The sequence below is a fragment of the Oreochromis niloticus genome, linkage group LG12, assembly GCF_001858045.2.
Source record: "Oreochromis niloticus isolate F11D_XX linkage group LG12, O_niloticus_UMD_NMBU, whole genome shotgun sequence".
Classification (NCBI taxonomy): domain Eukaryota; kingdom Metazoa; phylum Chordata; class Actinopteri; order Cichliformes; family Cichlidae; genus Oreochromis; species Oreochromis niloticus.
In genome coordinates this window covers 5,014,026-5,038,629 of record NC_031977.2, presented here as the reverse complement: position 1 = coordinate 5,038,629, position 24,604 = coordinate 5,014,026, and the positions used below count along the sequence as shown (strand labels likewise).

Here is a 24,604-nt window from a genome sequence, read left to right as displayed (position 1 = left end):
GTCATATTATTTGTAAGTTAATTTATTCTGCCACAAACAAGGATCCTGCACTTTGATATGCAAAGGTGACATTTAGCAGACAGCTGTTAACTATAGCTGCCCATGTTGGCACACCTGCCTGTAAAAAAAGCCATGAATTTTAAGTTGAAATTTAAGTTTCCAAATAGATGAGTTAGAAAAAATAAAAATTCACCCACCGTTGTTATAGAGGTATTTTAATGTGGGAACCTGTGGGAAAGGATTCACTTTGGGAGTTGGCCTCAAGTAGTGATTGGAGGAAGTAGACACTCTCATAGTATTTTTTTATTTAATGTGGAAAATACCACTTGACTCTACAGTCACAATAATATGATTACCTTTGATATGTTGGACAACTAGAGAGCAGGCACGAGTTAGCCATTCTACTTTGTATTCTTATTTATGCAGCAATATAGCATGAATAGCTAACAGAAGCTGGTGGTAATACTAGACTAAGAATGAAAAGTGTAGCAGCAGGACCCCTGAGTGTATTGATCTCAGCAAGGGAATGCTGCTTATGAATTCAGCTTTTTAGTTGTTAGGGGAAAGGTGTTATTTGTTATTTGTAAAGGTTCCACAACCTTTTAATTCCGGAAGCAAGAATTTGAGATTTTTACTTCAACCTTTTGTTAACACAGCAGCTGTATGCTGTAGCCTCGAGGCAACAGCAAAAGCTTTTGGTATAGCGTCTCACCTTATCTGTCAAATCCACTGATTAGCTTCCGTCCTGCTGGATGCTGGATGTTGATGTGGAATATGAACTGAGCTGGGGCAAATACCACCAAGTGAACTTTCCCTTGTACTTTTCCACTGTACACAAAACAACAAACAATTTGAAGTTCCAAATTTCATTTTGCCATTATCAAGCTCACAACAATTTCACAGCACAGCAATCACACTATAATGAACTTCCAGAAGCAATTAAAGGCTCTTTCTGTGGAGAGACCTTCATGAATACAAGAAAGACGGCTTTCTTGCAGCCTGTAATCACAGAGCATTCCAGCCGAGGTGTCACATTGGCTTGTGTTGTTTGCCAGAAATCCTTTCAGGAGGCCTCAGTCAGGTCTTCTAATCAACACGCTTCCGCTTGACAAAAGCTAATGGGACTTAATTGGTATGGCACGCCACTGCTTCCATCACACTTCAAATCACAACCTCGCCCTGACACTTATATCATTTGAACATGTATTGGTGGCACACATTGTTTAAACAGTATTCACACATTATTTTAAGGTTCCCAGCTGGTGTAGCCTGAGGGCCAGCATAGTAGCCTAGGTCATGGCCCAAATAAAATGACTTAACTAATCAGTTTAATTTTTGAAGATAGTAAAGTAAACACAGTGAATAATAAAAACAACTGTAATGAGAAAGTGCAATTTAGGCTTTTAGGAATGATTAAACTCTTAGTCGGGGTATTTAGTGTACTGATGCTTCTGAAAATTCTTACATTTTCAAAGAATACCAGTTATTAAGCTTAATAAGAGGAACAACAAGACAATAAAGCAGATGCTCTCCAGAGATACATGCAGAGGAAAAAGTGTTACCCAAGGGGTACTCAACTAATTTAAAACTGCATTTGCATAAAGTGCAGAGGACTTGCAAGAGAAAGATTAAAAATAACAAATGAAAAAAATCAGTGAAGTCAGTTGAGACTTGTTACCTCTTAAAATTCACTGGGTCACCTTCACTTTTACCCTTTTATGTGTAATTTTCATCTATTTTGCATACCCCAATTGAAAGCTTACAGAAGAGCTGTAAAACTAAACTGTGCCTAACAGATTTGATTTCAAACGGAACGTCATCTAGTTTCTGAAACTCTGCTAGTGTGGCATGTGGCTTAACCTAACTATAATCCTACCTCCAAATGGTTCGATGGCAACCAAGTGGATGGTAAGAGTTTATAATATACATCAAGTATGAACATTCAGCATGGTAGAGTCTATGTAGAATCTTGGTGTTATGTAAGCACATGCTTTGATTTTGCGAATCAAGTATTCTTTTATCAGTGTGTACTCTTCATCGTCTGGTATAGAATAAAACCCAAGAAAGGCAGTCATATGCTTCAGTAATATAGAAATTATTTCATTTTGCAATAGAACATTTTGTTATACAAAGACTGTAAAATTTAACCTGTTCCAACACCTGAGACTAAAATTGCAGGGGAAGTGGAGGAAACACGTCTTTGAGATTCTTACAGTTCAGTTGAAAAAACCTTAGCTAATATGTAGCTACATGTAGCATTTACAGGTTACAGGCTCTGGTGCCTACTGTATAAAACAGTGACATTTTATGTCAGCAAAGAGGGGCACTATTTTACAAAATGGAAAAGCCATTTATTAGAAAGTCTAACCATTTATTAGGTTTGACTTGCTGAAAAAAAGATCACAGAGAGAGGCAAACTCTTTCTAGAGAGAGTAGTTACTAGGGAAGGAACATTGCCCTAATAAAGGAAATCATCCATCCATTCATTGTATTCCACTTATCCCTTTGATTATTTTGCATATAGGCAGAGAGAAAAAGAACTACTGAAATCACAAATCTAGTGCACAAAGTTGATGTAATGCCTTTTTTATAAGTGCATTTTATAACCTCCTGTTGGAAGTCAGTGCTGTTGAGCTGGCATTCACTCCTTCTAAAGGTGTTAAAACAATGTGCCAGAAATTTGGCAGCCTTTCTTCTGCTTGGTAGGAAACTCGCAGCAAGCGAACAAACATTCTTGTCTAAATGAAACGCTTTGTTGGCCCATCAGTCAATCTACCCAACCATTCTCCCTAAGAGTGATTTTGTTGTTGTTGCTGTACTGAGATCACACTGCTTGTGACTTCACTTCTAGCAAAAATCCTCTACAGTTCACCAAAAGAATCTCATTTCTGGGAGATGAAAAGTTGATTTTGTAAAGCTGGGGTAAGCACTATTTTGGTTTAGGTTATTTTGGCAACTTTTTAGCATATTGTATATATTTAGGTCACCTCTTGTTGTCTTGATGGCACAACTGAACACCGCCTAGTTAAATAATTTTAGTTTCTTGAAAGTTCTTTTCCCTCAGTGAGTTTTTTTTCCATGTAAAATATGAACCATTATAAACAACAAGAACAAATTCTAAGTTAGAACATACACAGTTATTTGATGGAAAGGATTTCTCTGTTGCAGAAAAGTTGCTCTTGTATGAAGATGGCACCACAAACTTCTCTGCAACAGTTGGAATATAACTGGGTTTTCTTTGAAATTTGACTCACATGGTTCACATCCATTATGGTTAGAGTTTGCCCAAAGTTGGGTTTATGAATCAAAATTTGAAGTTAAATGTTTCAGTATCTTTACATCTTTCTGTGTTCATTCCAAATTAAAGTTATTTGACTGTTTCCTTCTAAAATTTCTCCACCCAAGGGAACTGCAGTACAACACGGTGAACCAGCATCTACTCAATGGGCTCAAAGGAAGCACTTCCTAAATTAAAAATGAATCAAAATGTTATTTAATAATCAAATAATCAAATGTGCATCAAACATGCAATTTAACTATTAATTTTCAATTTAGCTGCAGGCAAGGGGAACTGCTGCTGTAACACTATTTCAGAGTGTGCAACCATACCAGAAAAAGCATTTAAAAATGGGTCTTCTTCATTTTTATGAGTGACGGCTCATGTGAAACAAGCTGAAATCAGGCTGATGTGGTACAGTACATAAACCTCTATCTAGTAATGCAAGGAGCTTAAAATAAGCACTTCACATATTGCTCGGCCCAGCTATGATTACTGAGGTTGTTCTGCTTTTGTTGCCTTAAATCATCTGAGGCCACACTGATATTTCTCTTGATGGTCTGCCTAAGCTGCTGTGGTCAGGACCTGAAGTCATTTTCATGACTTGCAAGTCCACCAAAATGCCCCAGTTGGGGTGCAAACCAAGAACCGTCTTAATTGAAATGGCAATGCTAATCACTGGGTTTATGGTTTTAGCCAGTTAAGGTGGTTCAGGCATGTAACCAGGATGCCTCATGGATGAATTCTAGGTATTTTTGGGAGACACTGCAGAGATTATATTGCCTCAGTGGACTTGAGAACATCGTGGTTCCCCACATTACCAGCTGGAGGAGTTGGTTTGGCGAGAAGGTCTGAAAATATGGCAAAATTGATTTTTTAAAAGATTCAAATGGTTTTGATCTTTGCTAGTTAAAATGTTTATTTAACATGGTCTCTGAGTGCCAGGATATGGGAGAACAAATGAATAAATATTAATAGGAGATATTTTGATTGCTTGAGGTCAGTTAGGGTTTTTAGCAGTGAGTAGGTCAATGGCACTTTCCTTAGTGTCAGCAACATTTAAGTAAACTTTCCTTCAGCATCATTTTAGTTGACATATATTTATCTGAAATATCCATAGTAACTTTGTAATTTAGCTTACATAATCATGGTTGTAGTTGAGCTTTACTCGGTGACATTTGGCTAAGTTTTACTCATTCAGTTTTTCGCACATTTAACTCATTGAGCTTTAATTAGCAACATTTAGTTGCCAAGAATTGTTTTGGTCACATTTTCTTCACCAAAGTTTAGTCACAATATCTTCACAAGGTTTCTATTCACAATTTACCCAGTGACATTAGAGATGAATTTTTTCAGGGACATTTTAGAGCATTTTCCTTAACTGAGTTTTCATCTGTGATGTTTTGGACACATTTTCAGCAAAAATGTTTTTGTTGGATTTTTCTGAAATAGTCAAAATATGTTTAGTCAAGGCAAGGCAAGGTTTTAGTTTAAATTATGTTAGATTTTTTTGTTTCTACACCCTTTAATCATTTTGATGATTCAACCAAAATAAATGAAAGATATTTTAGGCCATGGAAAAAAAAAACTACTAAACTGGAATACCAGTGTTTGCTTTAACAGATGCTACAGATCTCTGCAGAGACCTTTAAAATGGAGAACTGTTTATGTATGCAATCATCTGACTTGAACACATCATCTAGTTTATCCTTCATGTTTCTGAGACATAAAACAAGTTTTCTTTGTCAATTTTTTTTTCATGTTTGCTGAATTTCCTTTTTGAAAAACAGGTATTCAAATAAAATTGTTTTATTTTAACTTTATAATTAACTTAAAAGCTTAAAAACTGTTTCAACACACAGACTGTCACCATGTAAAATGTGAATCCCTCTAGCAAAAAGTTACATTTTTTGTCTTTTGATAACATCAAACTGTAAGTTGTAGTTGAATATAGTAAATAACAGTTATTAACAATAAATATCATTAAATGCTGGTATTACTGAACAGTTTTCCAAAAACTCAGTAGTACACAAACTCGATAGATAGCATAATTTGCTTAATTTAATTAATTTACAAGTTTATGTTACTTTTTAACATTAAAACCAAGAGCTATATGTGGAGGTGTATATCATTATTATTACTATTAATAATAATAATAATAATAATAATAATAATAATAATAATAATAATAATATTATGATGATGATGATGATGATGATGACGATGTGTGGAAGGAGTATAAAAAGCGTTGTCTTACCAGTGTTGAGGTCCTTGTACTCGTGAGAGAAGTGCTCGTTCTGATGAACCCACTCCCCATTGCATTTGAAGAAGATCTGTAAGGCAGGCACAGCTCGACAGCGCAGCTTGATAGGGTTACTTTTGACAATGTAGGCATCCTCCGGCTCCTGGATGAAGTGGGGCAGGGTGCCCTGTACCGAAGGTACAGCATCTGGTTGAGCATCACCTGTGGCACCACCTATAACACAAAACCCTGGTTACTTCACCATCCTTGTTGTTTCTTTAAGCGGAAAAAATAAGAGCAGAACAGGTAGTCTGATGGAAACAAAGACATCATAGTTCTGGTAGCAGGTGGATACGCAATTTAGCAGTGAAAAAAATTCAAGTGCGTTTTATTTTACAAGCAAGACGATAACAGCAACTGTTTTCAGATTTAAAACGATTGCTCAGTGGACAGTGTTTTGAATTCGGCATTCATCAGAAGCTAACATATTGTAGAAAAACAGAGTACACACAGAGCACAATTCATCCCCCATCCGAGCAAAACTCTTCTTCTCAGAGCAATTTGCAGATGAATGAAATCAGAGCGGAACAAGTGGAGAGGAATTAGGAGGGGACTGATTACCCAAATTGTGGCTGTGGAGTCTGAATACATCTTATCTCAGCCACAAGGCCTGGATTTTAGTCGACACAAAAACAGCCTTTGTACTGGCGCCAGCGTGCCCCTGTGTTTAACGACAATTCACGGCAGGTTACTCTGGTTTTTTTCTCTTTCGCTTTGGTGGTGGGGAGCACAGTTCACCACTATTGTTCATTGTGACAGTTCATTGATCTAAGCGCACTTTTAGAATCGTGGACTCTTACACTTCATATGTATTTTTTTTCCTTCGAAGAAAGGTTCTAGGCTCACATTTTGTCATTTGGCTATCTCTTCTGGGTAAAGCACAGTGAGTTCTGTGGGCTGGGACAATGGGGAACAGGATGTTTGTGCTCCTGCCATCCCCGGGATCCTTCTCAGAATTACACCTCAGTCGAATCAAGACAGCTCCAGCTAAGCTATTCAGTGCCATAAAAGCCAATGAGAGCTATTATGCCCCCGCTATCAAATCCAATCCTGTCCCTTGAAATCGAATCTGCACTCTCACCACCTCTCTCAATCAATGTTGTCCTTGTTAAATGGGTAAATGAATGGATGCAGGTGTATAGAAGAGCCACACATAAAACAAACAGACAGGGAGGTGAATGACTGGAAATTATACAGTTTGCTGACATTTCTCAGTATAGTATGTCTCTATCACAATGCTACGACATGCACTTCCTTTAAGTAGTCATATCACTGTTATATCCTCAACACACCTTAAAATAATTACAGAAACAAGGCACATGATGATTTCAGATCCAATCATCGATCAGCTGGCATATTTATGTGATGTGTTAATCCATATTCAGTCATGGCCCTCAGATGTATTTTGTGCTGTAAAAGCTGGGAAATAATACAGAACTATGGGCATAACATTTACACATAAATCTTATCTGATGTGTTTGACTGTAACATTCACTTTTAGAGTGTTTTCAATAACTTCTTAATTTGCCTTTTTTGGAATTTTCATGTAAAGTTTTAATTCTGTATAAAGCTAGCTTTAAACACTTTCATAACTATGTAGGATTATTTTTAGCATGGCTTGAGGTGGAGGGTGGTCTTTGAAAAAATAGTTGTTTTCAGGTCCATCTAAAAAGTTAGAATAATTTAATTCAAAAATCTGAAAAAAAAAAATCAAATTTTGCACTTTAATGGAACTCACAAACTCAATATCTCAAATTATTGTAATATTGAATTATTGCCATTCAAACAGTATAAATACCATGGATATTTCAATCTAGTTCAGTACACACAGTCATGGGAAAGACTGCTGACTTTACAGTTGTTCAGATGATGATCATTGACACCTTCCACAATGAGGGTGAGCCAGAGAAGGCCTTTACTAAAAAGGCTGGCTGTTTGCAAAGTGCCATAGTATACATATAAACCTGACTGGAAGAGAAAAGTGTGGGTGGAAAAGCCTTGAGAGGATTGGAAAGACAAACAGTTTCAAGACATAGAGCTAGAAGAAGACAGCTGAACAAGAAGTGGACTGAGGCTGGTGTCAGTGTTTCATGAGCCACATATGTAGGAAACGGGTTACAATTGTCACATCCCTGATATGAAACCACTCTGAATCAGAGACAATGTCAAAATCATCTTACATGGGATAAGCAGAAAAAGAACTGGACTGTGGCTCAGTATTCTAAAGTCCTCTTTATTTGGAAATTAGTGACTACGAGTCTGGAGAATGAATGGAGAAGCACATAATCCAAGGTGTTTGAAGTCCAGTCTGCAGTCTGTAATGATTCCCATGCCATCTGCTGTTGTTGGTGGTGGCTGATCCAATGTATGTTATCAGGCCGAAAGTCAATGCAGCCATCTACCAGGAGCATTTCATGTTTCCATCTGTTGACATGCTTTATGGAGATGTGACTTTCCTTTTCCAGCAGGATTTAGCAAAAACTAAACCAAATGCTTTTCTGACCATGATATTACTGTGCTTAATCAGCCAGCCAATATGCCTGACCTGAACCTCATACAAATTCTATCAGGCATTCTCAAAAAGAAGATGAGAAACACCTGATCCAAATATACAGACAAGCTCAATCTTACACAGGTGTTCAACTAATAGTAAACTACAAAGAATGACATCTAAAAAGAAAGTGAAAGAATGAAATAGTAAAAATAACTAATAAGAAAAACTACATAAAAAATATCCCATCATGGTCAAATACTTCCATTTTGTCACAATACAGTTACAAAAAACCCCGATGCCACAGGGTCCTCCACGAGCACTGATGTGTGAAGATTTAAGAGTGTGGTCTGTCTCTCACTGCTAGACTCAGTACATCATTGCACTAAAGCCAGAGGGTGTCACAAGCAGCTTTGACAGAACACAAGTATTCAATGCCCTGGGACAGAGAACAGGTTATAATGCTTCTACAGTATATTAATATATTGTAATGGTGTATTGCTGTGTTTTGCAGTGTTAAAGTGTGGTGCCACAGGAATATTCAGGATCTGTTTTTGTATTTTGCTTCTGGGCTCATTTTTGCAGTGTAAATCAAACTGTACTGACAACTTATTACGTGATAACTGTCCTTAAAATAGGTCATGCTTAAATTCAAAAGAGTACATGACTGAAAAGAAATAACTGTGAACAAACCTCAAGTTTTATATTTTAAATTATTTGTAATATTTTCCTACAGTCAAACTCAATTACCAATGAAAATCTATAGAAAAGACTTATTTAATCATATGACGTCTTGATATATAACTCAATGTGTAACATTTAACCCTGTGATCTTTCATCTTAGTCATCTTCGGTGAAGCTAACAAATATATGTTATCAGAATATAAAAGTCATTTCTTAAAAACATGAGACAAAGACAGTGTTTATTCTAATAGACATACATCAAAAACTACATTTTCCCCCCACAATGTCTCTTTGCTTGTCTTCAGAACATAGTTAGGAGCTAAGGCTGGGGTTTTCACCAATGATAACCTAGACCTCACAGGGTTAAAGCATCCAATTCAAGTCAAACCACTTTCCTTTCCTAAACCTACCCAAGAATATATTAATAACCTTGTAACTGGAAATATACTTTTCGCTTGTCATGTCCAGTTTAAAATAAATACATAAATAATTAATAGTGATGGCCAAAGATGCCAAACTTAAAGCTTTCATAGCATATTTTTCTTTATAGTCATGCAAATAGACTGTGCTTTAAAATGACATGGAAGTGTATGGCCAGGTCTGACTTTGTAATGAAAAACATGAAAGAATCAACACAAGCAGTTTTTCCCATAATCACTGACTGACAGGATGAAAATATTCATGCAGGACTACTTTCAGATGGAGATTACATTATTTCTTGTTGCTATGTACTGGTGGAACGACAAAGACAAAACTGGATGAGGCGTCTGTAGGAAATCAATTTAGCATAATTGTGCAGTGAAACTCAAACCAGTGCACATTTGATAGAAAATGGAAACTTCTCTTATTTTTAATTCTCTTCCAAATTGCTTTTATATACATTGACTTTAAAACATTATTTGCATATCCCTGTCATACATGAATTTATAGATCAAACAACAAAGAAAAAACACTATACCAGAACAAAGTCATACTACAACGAACCTCTGATGTTTGAAAAGCTCAGACAGAGCAGCAATTTGAGATTAAGTTTTTCTCTCAGAGGGATATCAGTTATTCTTTGTCCATATAGCATATGACCACATGTGAAGGCAAGCTATTACACGAGCTGACACAAGCTGGTTTCCACAGACATCTTCTTTTTCTATCATGAAGCAATTTATTGTAACACTTTGGTGGTAATTATCCTTTTCATTTTTAGGTAAACTGTTAGATTTTTAAATAAATATTTTGCCTGACGTAGTGTGATACTTTATTTTTTGACACCTGCCAATGACAATGCCTTCAAAAGAACAATCAAGACACTGGCTCTCCAGTTAACTGTGGAGGCCTACCCTCAAACGGGCAATTTTTTCTTTTTTTTGGCTGGGAATTTATTATTTTGGAAAAATACAAAAGAAAAAGAAAGTTCTTAAATGAGCGTCTGGTCTTCCATTATCATTATCAGTTTATAACTATGAAATCTCAATAATAAATCAAAGAATCTCACAGAAAATGTCATACTGCTCTGTCAGCATGAAATAATGTTACCTGTTCAGAAATACATACATACATGGTAGTTGGGTAACATGGTAGAAAAAACAAGGTCATAATATGTAAATAGCAAGTTATTACAACTTAAATGCCAAAGTAACAGTCAAGTAATGTTTGCATCAACAGTGGTTATACCAGACTAATATTACCTTGAAATTTATGAAGCAGCAATCAAGTATTACTATTATTTGTAGTATTACGATAACAATGAAACAATGAAATTAATCCTACCTTCTGTCCCCACCATTTTCCTTTCTTGGAAGGTAAAAGTGTAAATATTATGTTTATTGGTGTGGCTTGCTATCTGGAAAAAATATATTGTAGATTATGGGCTGGAAAAACCAAAACTGCATGTTTCTACTAAGTTTCATAGTAATATTGAAAAAAGGACCAGAAAAACCTGCCTGTATTTGCTAAATGTTATAGATACATTAGCATCCTGACCACATGGCAGTTTAACTTAGTTACCCTTTACACATTCAGCTTTCAACACTATTTTATTAACTTACTAATGATAAGTAATATTAGGAAACATGAAAAAACAAACAAACAAACAAAAAACTCCAGTGGACAGTTACCCCTACCAAATAAATAATCAAGCAAGAAATGCAGCTTTTTGTCATTGATTTTAAGTATATTTGAACTTATACATGAAATTTTACAAGAAATTCAACCAGCGAATGCTAATCGCATATTAGGCTAGACAGATGTGATGTGGTACACATATATTTGTAAATAATCTTCTAAAAGCAAAAATCAAGTGAACTATGGCAATCTCCCATTACTAATATACCTATAATAGCAGGCAATGTACTAAGTGGTATGCTTACAAGTGGTGCTCGAATGCAAATTTGAGAAAATAACCCTGTGAACAGGAAGGTGACTGGTTTAAGAAGCTGATTACAGCAGCAGCCAAGAAAATAATGTGTGCATAACGTCCCCTCTCTGATTCATATTATTTTTCTCAATTTTTGGAACTTAAACTGAGGGATTACATAATCTTAAAAGATTAACATGTTTATGCACCATCAGTCAAGAATGCTTTTGTTAGATTATCAACATTTTGCATTTTGGAGGAGGGTTTCTTTCAAAAATATGCATAGAAAATTAAAGAAAGTTCCAGTTTCTTAACTTTTATTCAGATGTTTCTAAACAGATTTAGTCTTTAACAACATTAAACAGTTACAAATGATGGCAGTAGTGTGATGGTCTGTTGCTACTTTACTGCTTCAGAACCTGAACAACCTCTCATAACTGATGAAACAATGAATTGTGCTGAAATTCCAATCCAGCCATCAGTTCATGCCATGAATTCCTCCTTGGCCTTTCATTCCAACTTATGCAATAGCAGAATTTTCAGTATTTAAAATATAGCACAAATTTTTATCTTTTTGCTATTTTACAAAAAAATCTTTGTTTATGTCACAAATTGTTAAATGTTGACTCTGTTTTAAAAGAAAAAATAAATAAATCCCAAAGTCCAAAATTTTGTCAGACCCTATATCCATCCCAAGCTCCCCCCTAAGTGGATGTAGGGGCTCCATAATTGGATTGACTCAAAATTTTATCAAAAGCTTCTTAAACACTAACAAAAAAAAAAAAGAAATCTATGACTAGTTGTACAAGTCAGATTTCAGCTGACTTATAAAGCCAACAATAATCTGTCCACATAAGAGAAAACTCATTTTAGGGGTTACAAGCCAAAAATGCTGAGAACCACACTGCCGTGGCCTTCACAATCATTAAATCTGACCCAAGTTGGACACAACACATGCAACACATTTTTGTATGATGTTTTGCACATCAAGTCATACATCAAAAGACAGAATGGGGAATTATCTTAGGAGAGCGTTGATCATTCCTTCAGTAGAGTACTTAGACAGAGAATCACTGATTTTGTTTTTCTGTATATGGTGTCTACATGGATTACAAGCTAACCACGTTTATTTTTAATGAGTCTTGAAAGAATTCCAGATTTTGGCAATGTATTTCTCATTTTCAGATTCCAAAAAGCTTTCGAGTTTTTGTTAGTCTGTACAATTACTCATATGAATTCTAAATCTCGCATTCGTTAGACAGGCATCATCAGTAACCACTGTTATGGAAAGTTATTTTTATTACAAATCTCTTCTTTGACTGTTAATTATTGATAATGAATGTAGAAAAATGCTGCCCAGAGATAAAGAAACAAGCTTTTATTAGTTTTACACATTTATATGGCTGCATAATAAAACTGAAACTGATTGAGAAACAGTGCCCCGGAATCATTTAAGTACAGTGATAACACATGTAATGGTTAAGGCATGTAACCCTCCTCAATCCACCACCTCCCTTGCCACTGAGCAGCCATGCTCTAATCAGCTAATTGCTGCTATGATGAATAAAAATAGTAGGACACTGGAGAGCTCAGGCATGCTTCTTCTTTGATTTCTTTTCTTTCTTTCTTTTCTTCCTTTTTTTCCCACACTGCACAGCAACTAATGATGTGCCGTGTCCTTTTTCTCTTAATGTTTAAACATTAACACATTCAAAGGTAGTAGATAATTGGAACAAGGTGACAATCCACGCTCCATAAACCTGGAGCCGCGGTGTTGGCCGCTCCACCCATGATGGATGCTCATAAATATCAGCCTTAATGAAGGAAATGACTGCGACGCCAATAAGTCACTTATTTCCTCATTATGCTGGTTAATTTTAACACTGCCTCTAAAACGCTCCCTCACCCTGTTTGTTGCCAGTCACAGGTTTCCACCTGACTTGGCATGAGACTCAGTGCAGTGGACCTGCAGCTGATAAATGCCCCGGGTATCAATCTGCATACAGAGATGTAGACAAAATGGCACCAGGACTGCTGGCACACACGGGCTGACAATGCCTCAGAGCCAGGGGACCGTGTTGAACAAAAACAGATTCAAATCACCAATCTCTCAGAAACATGCAATCAGTGGTATACGCTAGGAAGGCTTGAGACAGGACAGAATGTAATGGTGTAGTGAACAGACATGGAGCAAAAGAAGAGCAGTTTTGCATTTCTACAACAATGAATACTAAACTTTTTTTTTTTAATGGAAACAATGCTAAAATCGTCACATACCACATCACAAACAACATTAGCTGTTTTAAAACTATACAACTTCGAGAGAATCATGCTGGGGTGACTTCCACAGTTATCTGTTCTTACTTGTGGCACACAGCAGATGTGTTCGCACTAGTAGAAGTACCCCGTTCTCACAGAACGATGACAAAACATCACACAACGCCAACTTACTGGCACTGGATATAACAGAAGATTATTTGAGCCATTCATACATCAGCATAGTCCAACATCATATGGTCTTTCTACTAGACAGGTTAAAGACTGGCTCAAGTCCCATCTAACTGCCTCAGACATCTGTGTTCCTACATGAACCTCTGTTGGGCAAGTTCTTGAACAGTTCATGTTATGCCATGTTATTATAGACCGTATATGAATGATGGATAGTGACATGGTGATATCAAAAACTCGAAAACAATTAGAAATCCCATCAGCTTCATCAGAGTGTTGTTGTTGTAAGCATCTTGGCAGTTTGTCAACCACACAGTAGAGTAGGTTTTACCTTCCTTTTTTTCCTAATTGGAGATATAATTTCCCAAATGAATATCACGTAGCATTGAATATGAAGAGTCTTTATTCCACAGATTTGTCCACAACTTTTGTTTCTTTTTGAAACAAGACGAGTTCCTCCCTGATGGCCATTAGAAATAATGGAGGTCTTGTGTGAATATGGCTATATGATCTACTATTTAGTATGGAGGGGTTCTTGGTGACAGTGCAGTAGTAATCATAAAACCCTGCTTTATAACCATATCCAATTACAATATACATTTTTTTTTACCTCTCTACACAACATGGGAATAAGCTATGGCTGAGGTTGATGTCATCATCAATGATGACAGAATGTGGAAGTGAAAGTCTTTGCAATTTTTTCACAATGTGATTAATTGAACTTGTTGTTGCAATATGATAATATGATTCATAATGAATCAGAATAAACAGTAAGGGGACAGTTTAAGGCTTTGCATTCAGTTCACTGCGTGCCATACATGTACAATACACTGAACAAGGCTGCAGACAAAACTGACAAACAGAAACTTTGTTGAACTTCGTTGCAATGTCCTAGTGTTACATACATCATCTGGAAGAAACTTCTCGATGTGATGGAGTTGGTTAGCTTGTTTGTTTTTGTGGAGTTTGCTGCTTCGCTCCACTGCAAACTCCACCACACCATGGGTGATGATGTATGAAGTTTTAACACTCTACTTTACCTTGGTCTTGCCACTGGATTGACAGCCACCTTTAGTATCAGTTGGAAACTGTACTAGAAAGAGACCTAGAAAGAGAAGAATTCCTGAAAAATCAAGCTGACAGCACTTATGCTTTTCCTTCTTGGGCCTCCTGCCTGCATTGGACATCACTATCTCACACAGCGGCTCCACAGCCCTAGTCCTTTGAAATCACACATTCTTCCTTGCACATCCATGAGATCACTAGGGACTTCTCATTCTTTTTTTTTTTTTTTGCAAGAAAAAAGTAGGAGGGCAAGCATGAGGAGTGTCAGCAGTGTGGGTATCAGGCTTTACATGGTGAGCACCCTCTCAGCCTTTCAGCAGGAGTCCAACTCATTTGAAAGGCAGGGAGTCAGGAGATGTCAGACTAATCCTTGACACTAAAGGAGAAAGAGTGGCTGAACAAAAAAATGCAGGAAAAGGCTTAGCACACGGCAGGACTGAGAGACCGCTGAGTGAACTCCAGAACATAGGTGCCTAAGACACTGAAAGGACAGCGGCCCGCTCGAAAAACGATCCAAAACTCACATACACTCATTTATATTACTTTGGGACAAATTCACTCTTACTCTAACCTCAACATGAGCCCTAAGACGAATCTACTGTCTGCCTTCTCCTAAAACAGTTTGAGGATAAATATGTGGTTTTGATTTATTCCAGCACAGTATGACAGTCAACAGAAATGCTTGAGATAAAAGCGTAATCTATCAAAGCACATTTGTTATATTTTTCATCAAAGCGAGTAGATGTATGATTCCATAATAACGTGGTTGTGAGCAGCCATACTACCATACTTATGCATTCAAGTAACTGTATGAAGCTATATTTTTAGAAAGGAGTTGAGTGAAAACAGCAAACCTTGCAAGAGGATCATCCCATTTATTTTTAATTATTGCTTGGTTTTCTAGCTTTATTCTTTGATGTGTAACATTGTTCATTAGCGATCTCTCATGGCTCCTTCATTCAACTGACTGATTGTTATGTCTAAATTCACTGCTAAACACAATTTGGAAAACTGGTAAAACAAATCTCTCCCAAATTCCAAAACAAATCTAAATGTGATACAATAAGGAGATTAAATGTAAACTGACTGTATGTATTGTGGTATGGGTTTGGTGGTAAAGATTATCTGTATTTGTCCTTGTGGTAGTAAGGCTGAAACAGATGTTAGAGACAATGTTACGCTCCTATAAGTGGTGCAGAGGGTGGTCAGGATCCATTAATTATCCACCACCAATCACCACAGCCACAGTCCTTTGGATGACCTGTGTGTCTGGAAGACCACGGAAGACAACTAAAGTAGATGACTGCAGAGTTCTTTCTTAGGTTAAAGAAGAAAAAAACAAGCCTTGACAACATCTATCCAAGTCGAGAACAGTGTGCAGGGTGTAGGGTGTTTCTGTCATCTGTCAAACATGCTGAGACCAATGTTGCGGCATTGGCATATTTGGCTGCCAATGGAACTGCGTTATTAGGGTTTATTAATAATGTGACTTCTGAAAGAAGCAGCAGGATGAACTCTGAAGTGTACAGAGCTATACTCTCTGCTTAGATTCAGCCAAATTCTGCAAAACTGATTGGAAACTGCCTCACAGTGCAAATGAAGAATGAGCGAGTTTGTACTTTAAAAGCAACCCAGGAAAGAGGGGAACATGGCATCTTTTGCTGCCCATGGGTTCCAGACTTCAGGCAGTCATTCACTGTTACTTAGATACAGTGATGTACAGAAGCAACCCCTCATTTCTTTATATTTCGCTTTCGATTCAGTTCAGCTAAATACTTTATTCTCCCACAAGGAGAAATTAGTTTAACAACAGGGACAACAAGGGCAACTTACGTGGGGACACATACCCAGTGAGATAAGGATTTCATAAGAAAAAAAATTGTCTGAATAAATAAAAATAAAAACAATAAAATGCCAATAAAAATAACAACAACAGCGGCTATTTGCTGTTATAAGGAGCAGAGTTGCAAGGAGACAGACTTTCTTGAAATTTTTAAAAGTGGTCTTGAGCAAAAGTTCTCCAGGCTTTCTGAAGGCCTTTCAAAGCTTTTTCAGGGCGGTTTTAAAAACACTTCTTATATGTATAATTAAAGTTGTCCGTCCAATAACCTTGCTGAGTTTGAATTCAAGCTGAAAGTCACGTCTTCATTGTTTGAGGTAAAATCCACTATGGTGGTTTTCAGAGGCCAAAATCAAAATAAAATGTAAAAAAATAAAATTGTTGTTGAGCATTGAGATGTCAGTAACATTCGGGATCAGTTTTGCCCCATCATCAGTGTGAAAAACAATCAAAATAATGACTGCAAAAACAGATTGTATGTGATACAAATCACCAACAACTATACCCTAAAACATAATGAATAACTACACTTTGCCAAAAATCCAAAGTTATACAGTATGTCACTCAATAACACCAGTTGACACAACAGCAAGCAACTGAGCAGCGAGCTGTGCACTGGTAATTAACACTACAGGAGGTGTTGGTGTTCTTCAGCCTGAGTCTGATCAAGAGTTGTAAAAGCATCAAGAATGATCATGAAGTTGTTCTAGCAGCAAGCATTGAGCAGAAAAGTGTGAGAAAGCTGCGCTGATAGAAACAATGATGAAAGTACCATTGTGGGTGAAAGCACAAAAATGATGCTCTGTGAATTTATTTATCTGGAGTAGATCAAGTAAATATTCATTACTACAATTCCAATAATACTTATTATAATAAATGTAGAGCGGGACAATGTGGTGTTATCAGTTATAACAACTATAACATTAGTCTCTTTAACAGACTCTGACATCATTGTTTTGGCACCCTCATCTTTATGTTGCTTCAGTCTTCAAACTGTCCTTTTTGCTAAAGCATATAGTTAGGGCTGGATCAGGTGACCCTGAATCCTCCTTTAGTTATGCTGCAACAGGTGTAGGCTCCTGGGGGATTTCCATGATGCACTGAGTATTTCTTCTTCAGTCACCTTTCTCATTCACTATGTGTTAATAGACCTCTCTGCGCTGAGTCATACTTGTTATTAATCTCTGGCTCTCTTCCACAGCATGTCTTTATCCTGTTTTCCTTCTCTCACCCCAACCGGTCACCACAGATGGCCCCGCCCCTCCCTGAGCCTGGTTCTGCCAGAGATTTCTTCCTGTTAAAAGAGAGTTTTCCTTCCCACTGTCGCCAAAGTGCTTGCTCATAGGGGGTCATATGATTGTTGGGTTTTTCTCTGTATGTATTATTGTAGGGTCTACTTTACAATATAAAGCACCTTAAGGGAACTGTGTTTGTGATTTGGAGCTAAATAAAATTGATATTGAATTCAATTGAATTCAGTTCATTGAGGCTTGTGGGTATTTTTTTTTTTTTACACACAGCTCATTTAAGGTCCCACCACAGCACTGCAATCAGGTCAAATTCTGAACCATACCAACACCTTAACTCTTTTCTCCTTCAGCCTTTGTTGTAGATTTGCTGATGTGGTTGGTATCACTGTCATGCTGTATGTCCCAATTTCAGTCAAGGTTTAGCTTCACATTTGAGTCTAGAAAATTTTGGTATAGAGAGGAGCTCATGGTCGACCCAATGACTGCAAGATACTCAGGACCCAGTAGCTGAAAAACAAGCCCAATTCATCACCCTTTCACCAGCGTGCTTGACAGTTGGTATGGGTGTTTGGCTTTTGTCAAATGTGCCACTGTCCACTGTGGGCCAAACTTCTCAGCTGTGCTCTTTCTCTGCACTCTCTTCAAGAAAATTGTTCTAGAAATCTGGTGGTTTGTTTAGCTGCAACTTTGCAAAATTAAGCCATACTGCCATGTTCTTTTTAGAGGGGAGGTGATTTCATCTAGAAGTCTTTTCAATAAAGTGATACTTGTTCAGTCTTTTCCTAATTACTTTTATTCATATAAAATTTAACGTTTAACATGCTAAAGGAGGCCTATAGCATCTGAAATGTAGCTCTAGAGTGTTTTGCAGTTTCTTTGAGCAAAGCACGATCGGATGGGATGAATTTGCTGGAATGTCCACTCTTGAGACGACTGACAAAGTGTGAGACACACCTGAATGCTCCAGATGAGCAAATTGTCAAAACTGTTTCTCAGTTTAAGATGCTAACACTCACTGATGATCAAGCACATTTAATTAGCCGCTCCAGGCTGCTACTTACCTTCTCAGTTCCTGTGGAAGCAGCAACCATGCACTTAGTTGTAAACTTTTTATTTCACACGACTGCAGTGACACAGCATTGAATGCAGCTAAAACACCTATTAAACCACTTCACAGTATATACTTCTGTATCCCTATGCACACTGCAAAGAGTATTTAAGAGGGGACATCTAATCACAAATATCATGACACATAACAGGTCTGGGAGAAAGTGTCCTAACAACTAATCTAAACCTGTAACAAGCAGCCTTAGACTCTTTTTATTTAATATATATTTAGCAGCAGTTTTTCATAAAACTGACACTTGGGCTCAGTTATTGATTTCTGTGGTTTCTTTTATTTATGTTTTCTTTATTTTATGATGAAATCAGATTTGTTTGAATCCTTTGGACTCCTGACGGTGAAATGAGCCACTTAAAATTTTACTTTTTGGTTCAGTGCCATAGAACTTTAAGCCCTTTAGGAGACTTTTTCAGGAAAATTACACTATAAAAATGGACACAGTCATCGGTTTGCAAACAAAATGGGAAGTTAATGATCTTAATTAATCTTAGCCATAAAAACAAGCCGCAGTCCTAATAATGTTCCTTAAGAATTATTGGTTGTTTGTCTACCTGTCTATTATTAAAAATCCAAAATGTCATTATCTAAGTACAACAAGCCAATAAACAGTCAATAAACAGGATGTACAAGGTCAAATTTTTATGTACACAAGAAAGCAGATAAAAAAAAATCTTAAAGCAGCAAACAGTTGGTTTTTTTTCTTCTTTCATGTGCAAGGTGGTCTGTCAAAGCTAAGGGGGATGAGTCTCTTTGTGGGTGAAGACACTATAGCATGACACTGTCAAACAATATCTGCACTCCAGCACCACTTCCCCCACCCCACCAGTAGACTTCTCAGTAAAGTGGTATATATTGCCTGTAATCAATTTTAAAAGGTTCAGTGGTATGAAAAACAATTACACAGCACATGTGTCCACTGTCAGGCAACAAGTGAGGCAGCAGTTTGAGAGGTGGGCTCCCCAGTGATTACAGTGCATAGATCTGGAGCTGTGTCAGTTATAGGTTGTATCTGTTAGATCCTTCAGTTACACCAGGGGCCCAAGCAGCCTTACAGGCCTGATTGACTGAGACAGCCTCTGACAGTTATTGACAGGCTGCTGCACTTCCCGGAAAGGGCAACAGAGAGAGAGAGAGAAAGAGAGTGGAAAGAAAATCCCCACGTTGGTTCTCTTCACTGATCCTGTTTCTGCTCTCCCTCCAAGTGGGATGTTTTCTTTTATATTACCTGAAGATGTTTTGGTGGACTGATAGGTAGATATCGTCTGTTTATTAAATATCTAATATCTGCCACTCATAACATTCTCCAGTGGTACTCCTATTCTGTGGCCATACAGAAAAACAACAATGAGACTTGTTTCCCTCTCACTCTCTCTCTCCCTTTGCTTTCTCTTTATTCTCTGATTTGCTTTTTTTGGTAACGAGGCTTGTTTTGGTGCGCTGTGCTGCTACCACATGGTGCAACAAAAAGATACCATTCATTGACTTCAGAACATTAAGAAAAGGGCTTCACAAACTCATTGTCTCTGCTAAAATAGTTGTAATAATACAGTTTTAACATTTTCCATTATTGCTAGCTTAAACCCACCTGTTTAAGCTAGCCTTCCAAACAAATTAGATTTGAACTTCTCCCCGGTTCGGTTCGCGCTTGTGCCACGCCACAATCTGTAATGATAACTGTATTTTCTTTGATCCTTTATTGTTTTAACCCCACAAATGTGGCTCATCTGTGAAGCACTTTGATGTACCTGGGTCTTTTAAATGTGCTATAGAAATAAAATTGGAACTAGAACTGCCTGGTTTGGAAATGTTGGAGCTGAGAATGGTGTATATTTGAACAAAGTTGTGAAGGTAGTTAGCAAAATGATAGGTCTCCCACAGACCTGACTTCCTACTGTATATGCAGGTGGTGCGAAACACTTAAAGACCCAAAGTTATTAAAGAGAACCAGACTCACCCTCTGCACAGAGAATCTGAACTGCTTCTTCGGGCTGCAAATATAGAACACCATGAGTAAGGTGTAATATGACTAAAAACTATTTTGTTACCTGTGCAATAGCATTCTTAAATCAGTTTATGTGATATCTGTAGCTTATCTTACCATTTTAGTGGTTTTACAAATTTTTGTGGTTTTTACTAAAGGATTATTTTTTATGATTGTGCATTGTTTTTATTGCTTTTTATATAGTTTATGTCAGTGATCTCTTGAGAGCCCATTTAGAAAATATTTCCTGTACAAATTTGTACCTTTTTCCACACAAGTTATAACCAAGGTATGCAGAGCCACATCTCTGAATGCACAACATGTTGAACCTTGAAGCAGACTGGCAGTAAACACTAAAGGCAACACTGAGGCAACAACTTATATGGGCTCACCTGAAATTGGACAACATAAGATTGGAAAAACATTGCCCAGTCTGATGAGTCTCTATTTTTGATGGTAGGGTCAGAATTTGGCATAAACAACATGAAAGAATGGTTCCATCCTGCCTCGAATGGTTCAAAAATACTGAGGAATGTTCCCAGCACCTTGTTGAAGCCATACTACAAAGCACTACAACAATCCCGTAGACAATGGGTACTAACAAGGTGTAACTAATGATGTAGCCGGTGAGTGTAACAGAGAAATTACTTTCAAAATACACATTTATGGATGGGAGGAGGGTGGGGGTGGAGCACAAGATTTATGCTCAATTTCTAGCAATGTTGTTTTTTTTCTTTATTAACAACTGTCATTATTCTACATCTGATTCTGATCTTGAAAAGCTTTAAACGTTCAATTTCAACAGATGCTTTTACCATAGCTCTCATCACCTTTTCAGGGTGTGACAGCTGGGACATGTTCTAGCTGCCCTCCGTGACCCTCAACTGTGTAAACAGTTAAGAAAATGAACGGATGGTTAAAAAAAAAAATCAATGTGTAAAGTAAGAAGACGCATTAAGGATTTTACCAGTGTAACAAAGTACTCTGAAGAAAGTGCTGGGTGTTTGCAGTCTGATCCAGCTTGAATGTCCATGCTTAAGAGAGTGGATTGTAGGAATTCAACCAGCACAAAGGCTATGGAGACACACTTCAAAAATGCAACACTACATGCATTTCTACAACAGTTAATGTATGAATTCTGGTTGTGCTTACTGACCTCTAACTGATTTTATGTGGTACACGGCGCTCAGAAATCTGTCAAAAAATGTTTTAGTACGACTTTGGTAAGCTACGAAGCCGCACCGCTTGATGGATTGTCGAAGCATTACGGCTACCATAGTCAGGAGCCTTGTGGAGTAATCTGGGTCCAAAACTCCGTCTGTTTCAGGTCCCAAAGTCAAAATAACACTGCGGCATCACTGAGAGTTAAAAACAGTCTAAATTCTTTCATCTTTAATAAAATGATCAGTGTTGCTGCTTTACCAGGTGTAACAATTAAGTTTAACATCCAGGGATCTATGAAAACAGAATTTATTGAATTTAACAGAGTTAGAAGTTAGCAGGAAGTTAGCTCGCTAGTTTCCACCTAAACATGATGTACCATGTTGTTCTGACAGAGATTTCTGAAAAAATTCAAACGTACAGCTCTGCTATCACTTCCAACATAAATGAAGACAGAAAACTAAAAAGCAGTGACTTTTATAGGGTTACTGAAGTTGGGCTAGCTGGATGCAATCGCATGGCAGCATGCTGTAAATGGACCAAACTTCAGTCAGGAGAACAACTGAGATAATCCATCCACAATATGAGGTTAGTTATTAATATACTGCAATAACATGGGAATAGAGCAGCTGCGGGAGAATTCAACATTAACAAATCAATGGTACAGAAGTGGAGGAAGCAAGAAGAATGAGTTGAGTAAACTTTGACTTATCTCACTGTTTTGTTTCGCTTAATGCGCCTTATAATCAGGTGCACCTTATGTATGAACAGAGACTTATTCATCGACAGTGCGCCTTATAATGCGGTGCGCCTTATGGTCCGAAAAATACGGTATTGTGTCTTCTATGTCAGACAAAAATAGTCTCCTGCAGGAAAAGTATGGGAGGATCAGCTGTCAAAAGATGTTATCTGAGAACATATTTACTCATGATGACTTTGCGACATTTGTACAGTGCAAGTAAGTCAATATTTACAAATTCCCTAAACACACAGTACACACCAAGGTTATTATCGTTAACGAAAACTAACGAAATAACGAAAACTAGAAGTGAAAAAACATTTTCGTTAACGGAAATAAAAATAAAAACAAAAAAAGGAAAACTAACTAAAACTGTAATGAGTGTTCACAAAACTAACTAAAATTAACTGAATTTATAGCAAAAATGCGTTTAGTTTTCGTAGATGTGTGCGTGTCATACAATAGTCAAGGGTGAAAATGAAGTTTAGTTTCCAGGTTTTTTTCTTGCTGTGTCTCATTATGCCAGCAGGTGGCAGTACGTTAGTCGAGTCGTCTGTGTCGCTGCTCCGTCCACGCGCAGAATCATGTCAGGAAAAGTCTGGAGAAAGCACCAGCTTCCAATTTGGGATTACTTTGAATATGACTGTGTTTTGGATAAAGCAAGTGTCTTGTAGTGGAAAGAGACAAATTATGAGGGACATTTCTAAAAAGAAAAAAATCCCACAAACCTTAAAGTGCAATTGAAAAGCTCACACAAGAAGGCTAACCTAGCTTACCTGGAGAAGGTAAGGGAGCACGCCCAACCCTCATCCCCAGAAACAGAAGCTAACACCAGGCAAGGCAGCGTGATGGCATCCCGAGACAACAGGACTGGGATATCTACATAACTGTGTGAGTCAATTGCCTTAACACCCGGTGCTGCAGGAGTTAATAGTCTCATTGGGGCCAAGATATACATTTTATAGTTGCCTGGTATCAATGGTTGTTCATCTGCCTTTATTTATTTATTTATTTAAAGAACCCATAGATGGCAACGTGAGTTGTCTGTCTCTGCGTGTTAGCCCTGCGACAGACAGGCGACCTGTCCAGGGTGCAGGGTATGGTAGCTGGAATAGCAACATACCCAAGGATAAGCAGAAGAGAATGACAGATATGATGAAACTGGGATTTTGTTACACTTTATTGCAAACACAACTAAAACTATAACTGAAACTAATCAAAACTAAACTGAAACTAAGGATTTTCCAAAAAATAAAAACTAAACTAAACTAGCAAATAAATGGTAAGAACTAATTAAAACTAATATAAAATTGAAAATCTGAAGTTAAAACGAAATAAAAATAAAAACTAATGAAAATTGCAAAACTATTAAAACCCTGGTACACACCTAAAAATAGCAATAGGAATTAATACACAAAATAGCACATCACACACCATACAACGGGTTGAAAAGGCAGCCAGAAATGCACTGCTCAAGCATATGCCTATTGTCACAGAATCTCCATTATTCAGGTTCAACATTTTTTCTGCATCAACAAGTTGATAGATGAAAACCTGTGAAATCCTAGATGATCACCACTAGACATGGAGCGAAATTCCCCCATTAAGGTGCATTCAGGTGTTGTTTTCAGTCTATGAGCCTTTTCAATCATCCTTCCTGCTCAGGCTTTATAGCTCTGTGTAGCTGGTGGAAATTTAGCTGCCATCAGCAGCACAGTTAGGTGTTGATTAACACATCACATGAATAAGGAAAAAAAGAGGTGAAGAGCTCATGCGAACTCACTGCAGGTATAAAACCCTGAACTGCACCGAGCACTCTACACTGAATAAATCTAAATTGATGTTTTTCAAACTTAACCTTTAACATTTGGAATATTATGTTATATAATATAA

The 24,604-nt window shown here is 37.3% G+C and overlaps 1 protein-coding gene across 2 annotated transcripts in view; it reads right to left on the bottom strand.

The window, feature by feature from the left end:
* The window catches only part of unc5db (unc-5 netrin receptor Db), a 278,720-nt gene that overhangs the window by 176,874 nt on the left and 77,242 nt on the right, over positions 1–24,604 (bottom strand). For both annotated transcript variants that reach the window (XM_019366122.2, XM_005472915.4), the window contains exon 2: positions 5,535–5,753. In XM_019366122.2, the coding sequence (XP_019221667.1) occupies positions 5,535–5,753 (219 nt within the window). The remainder of the gene's footprint in view (positions 1–5,534; positions 5,754–24,604) is intronic.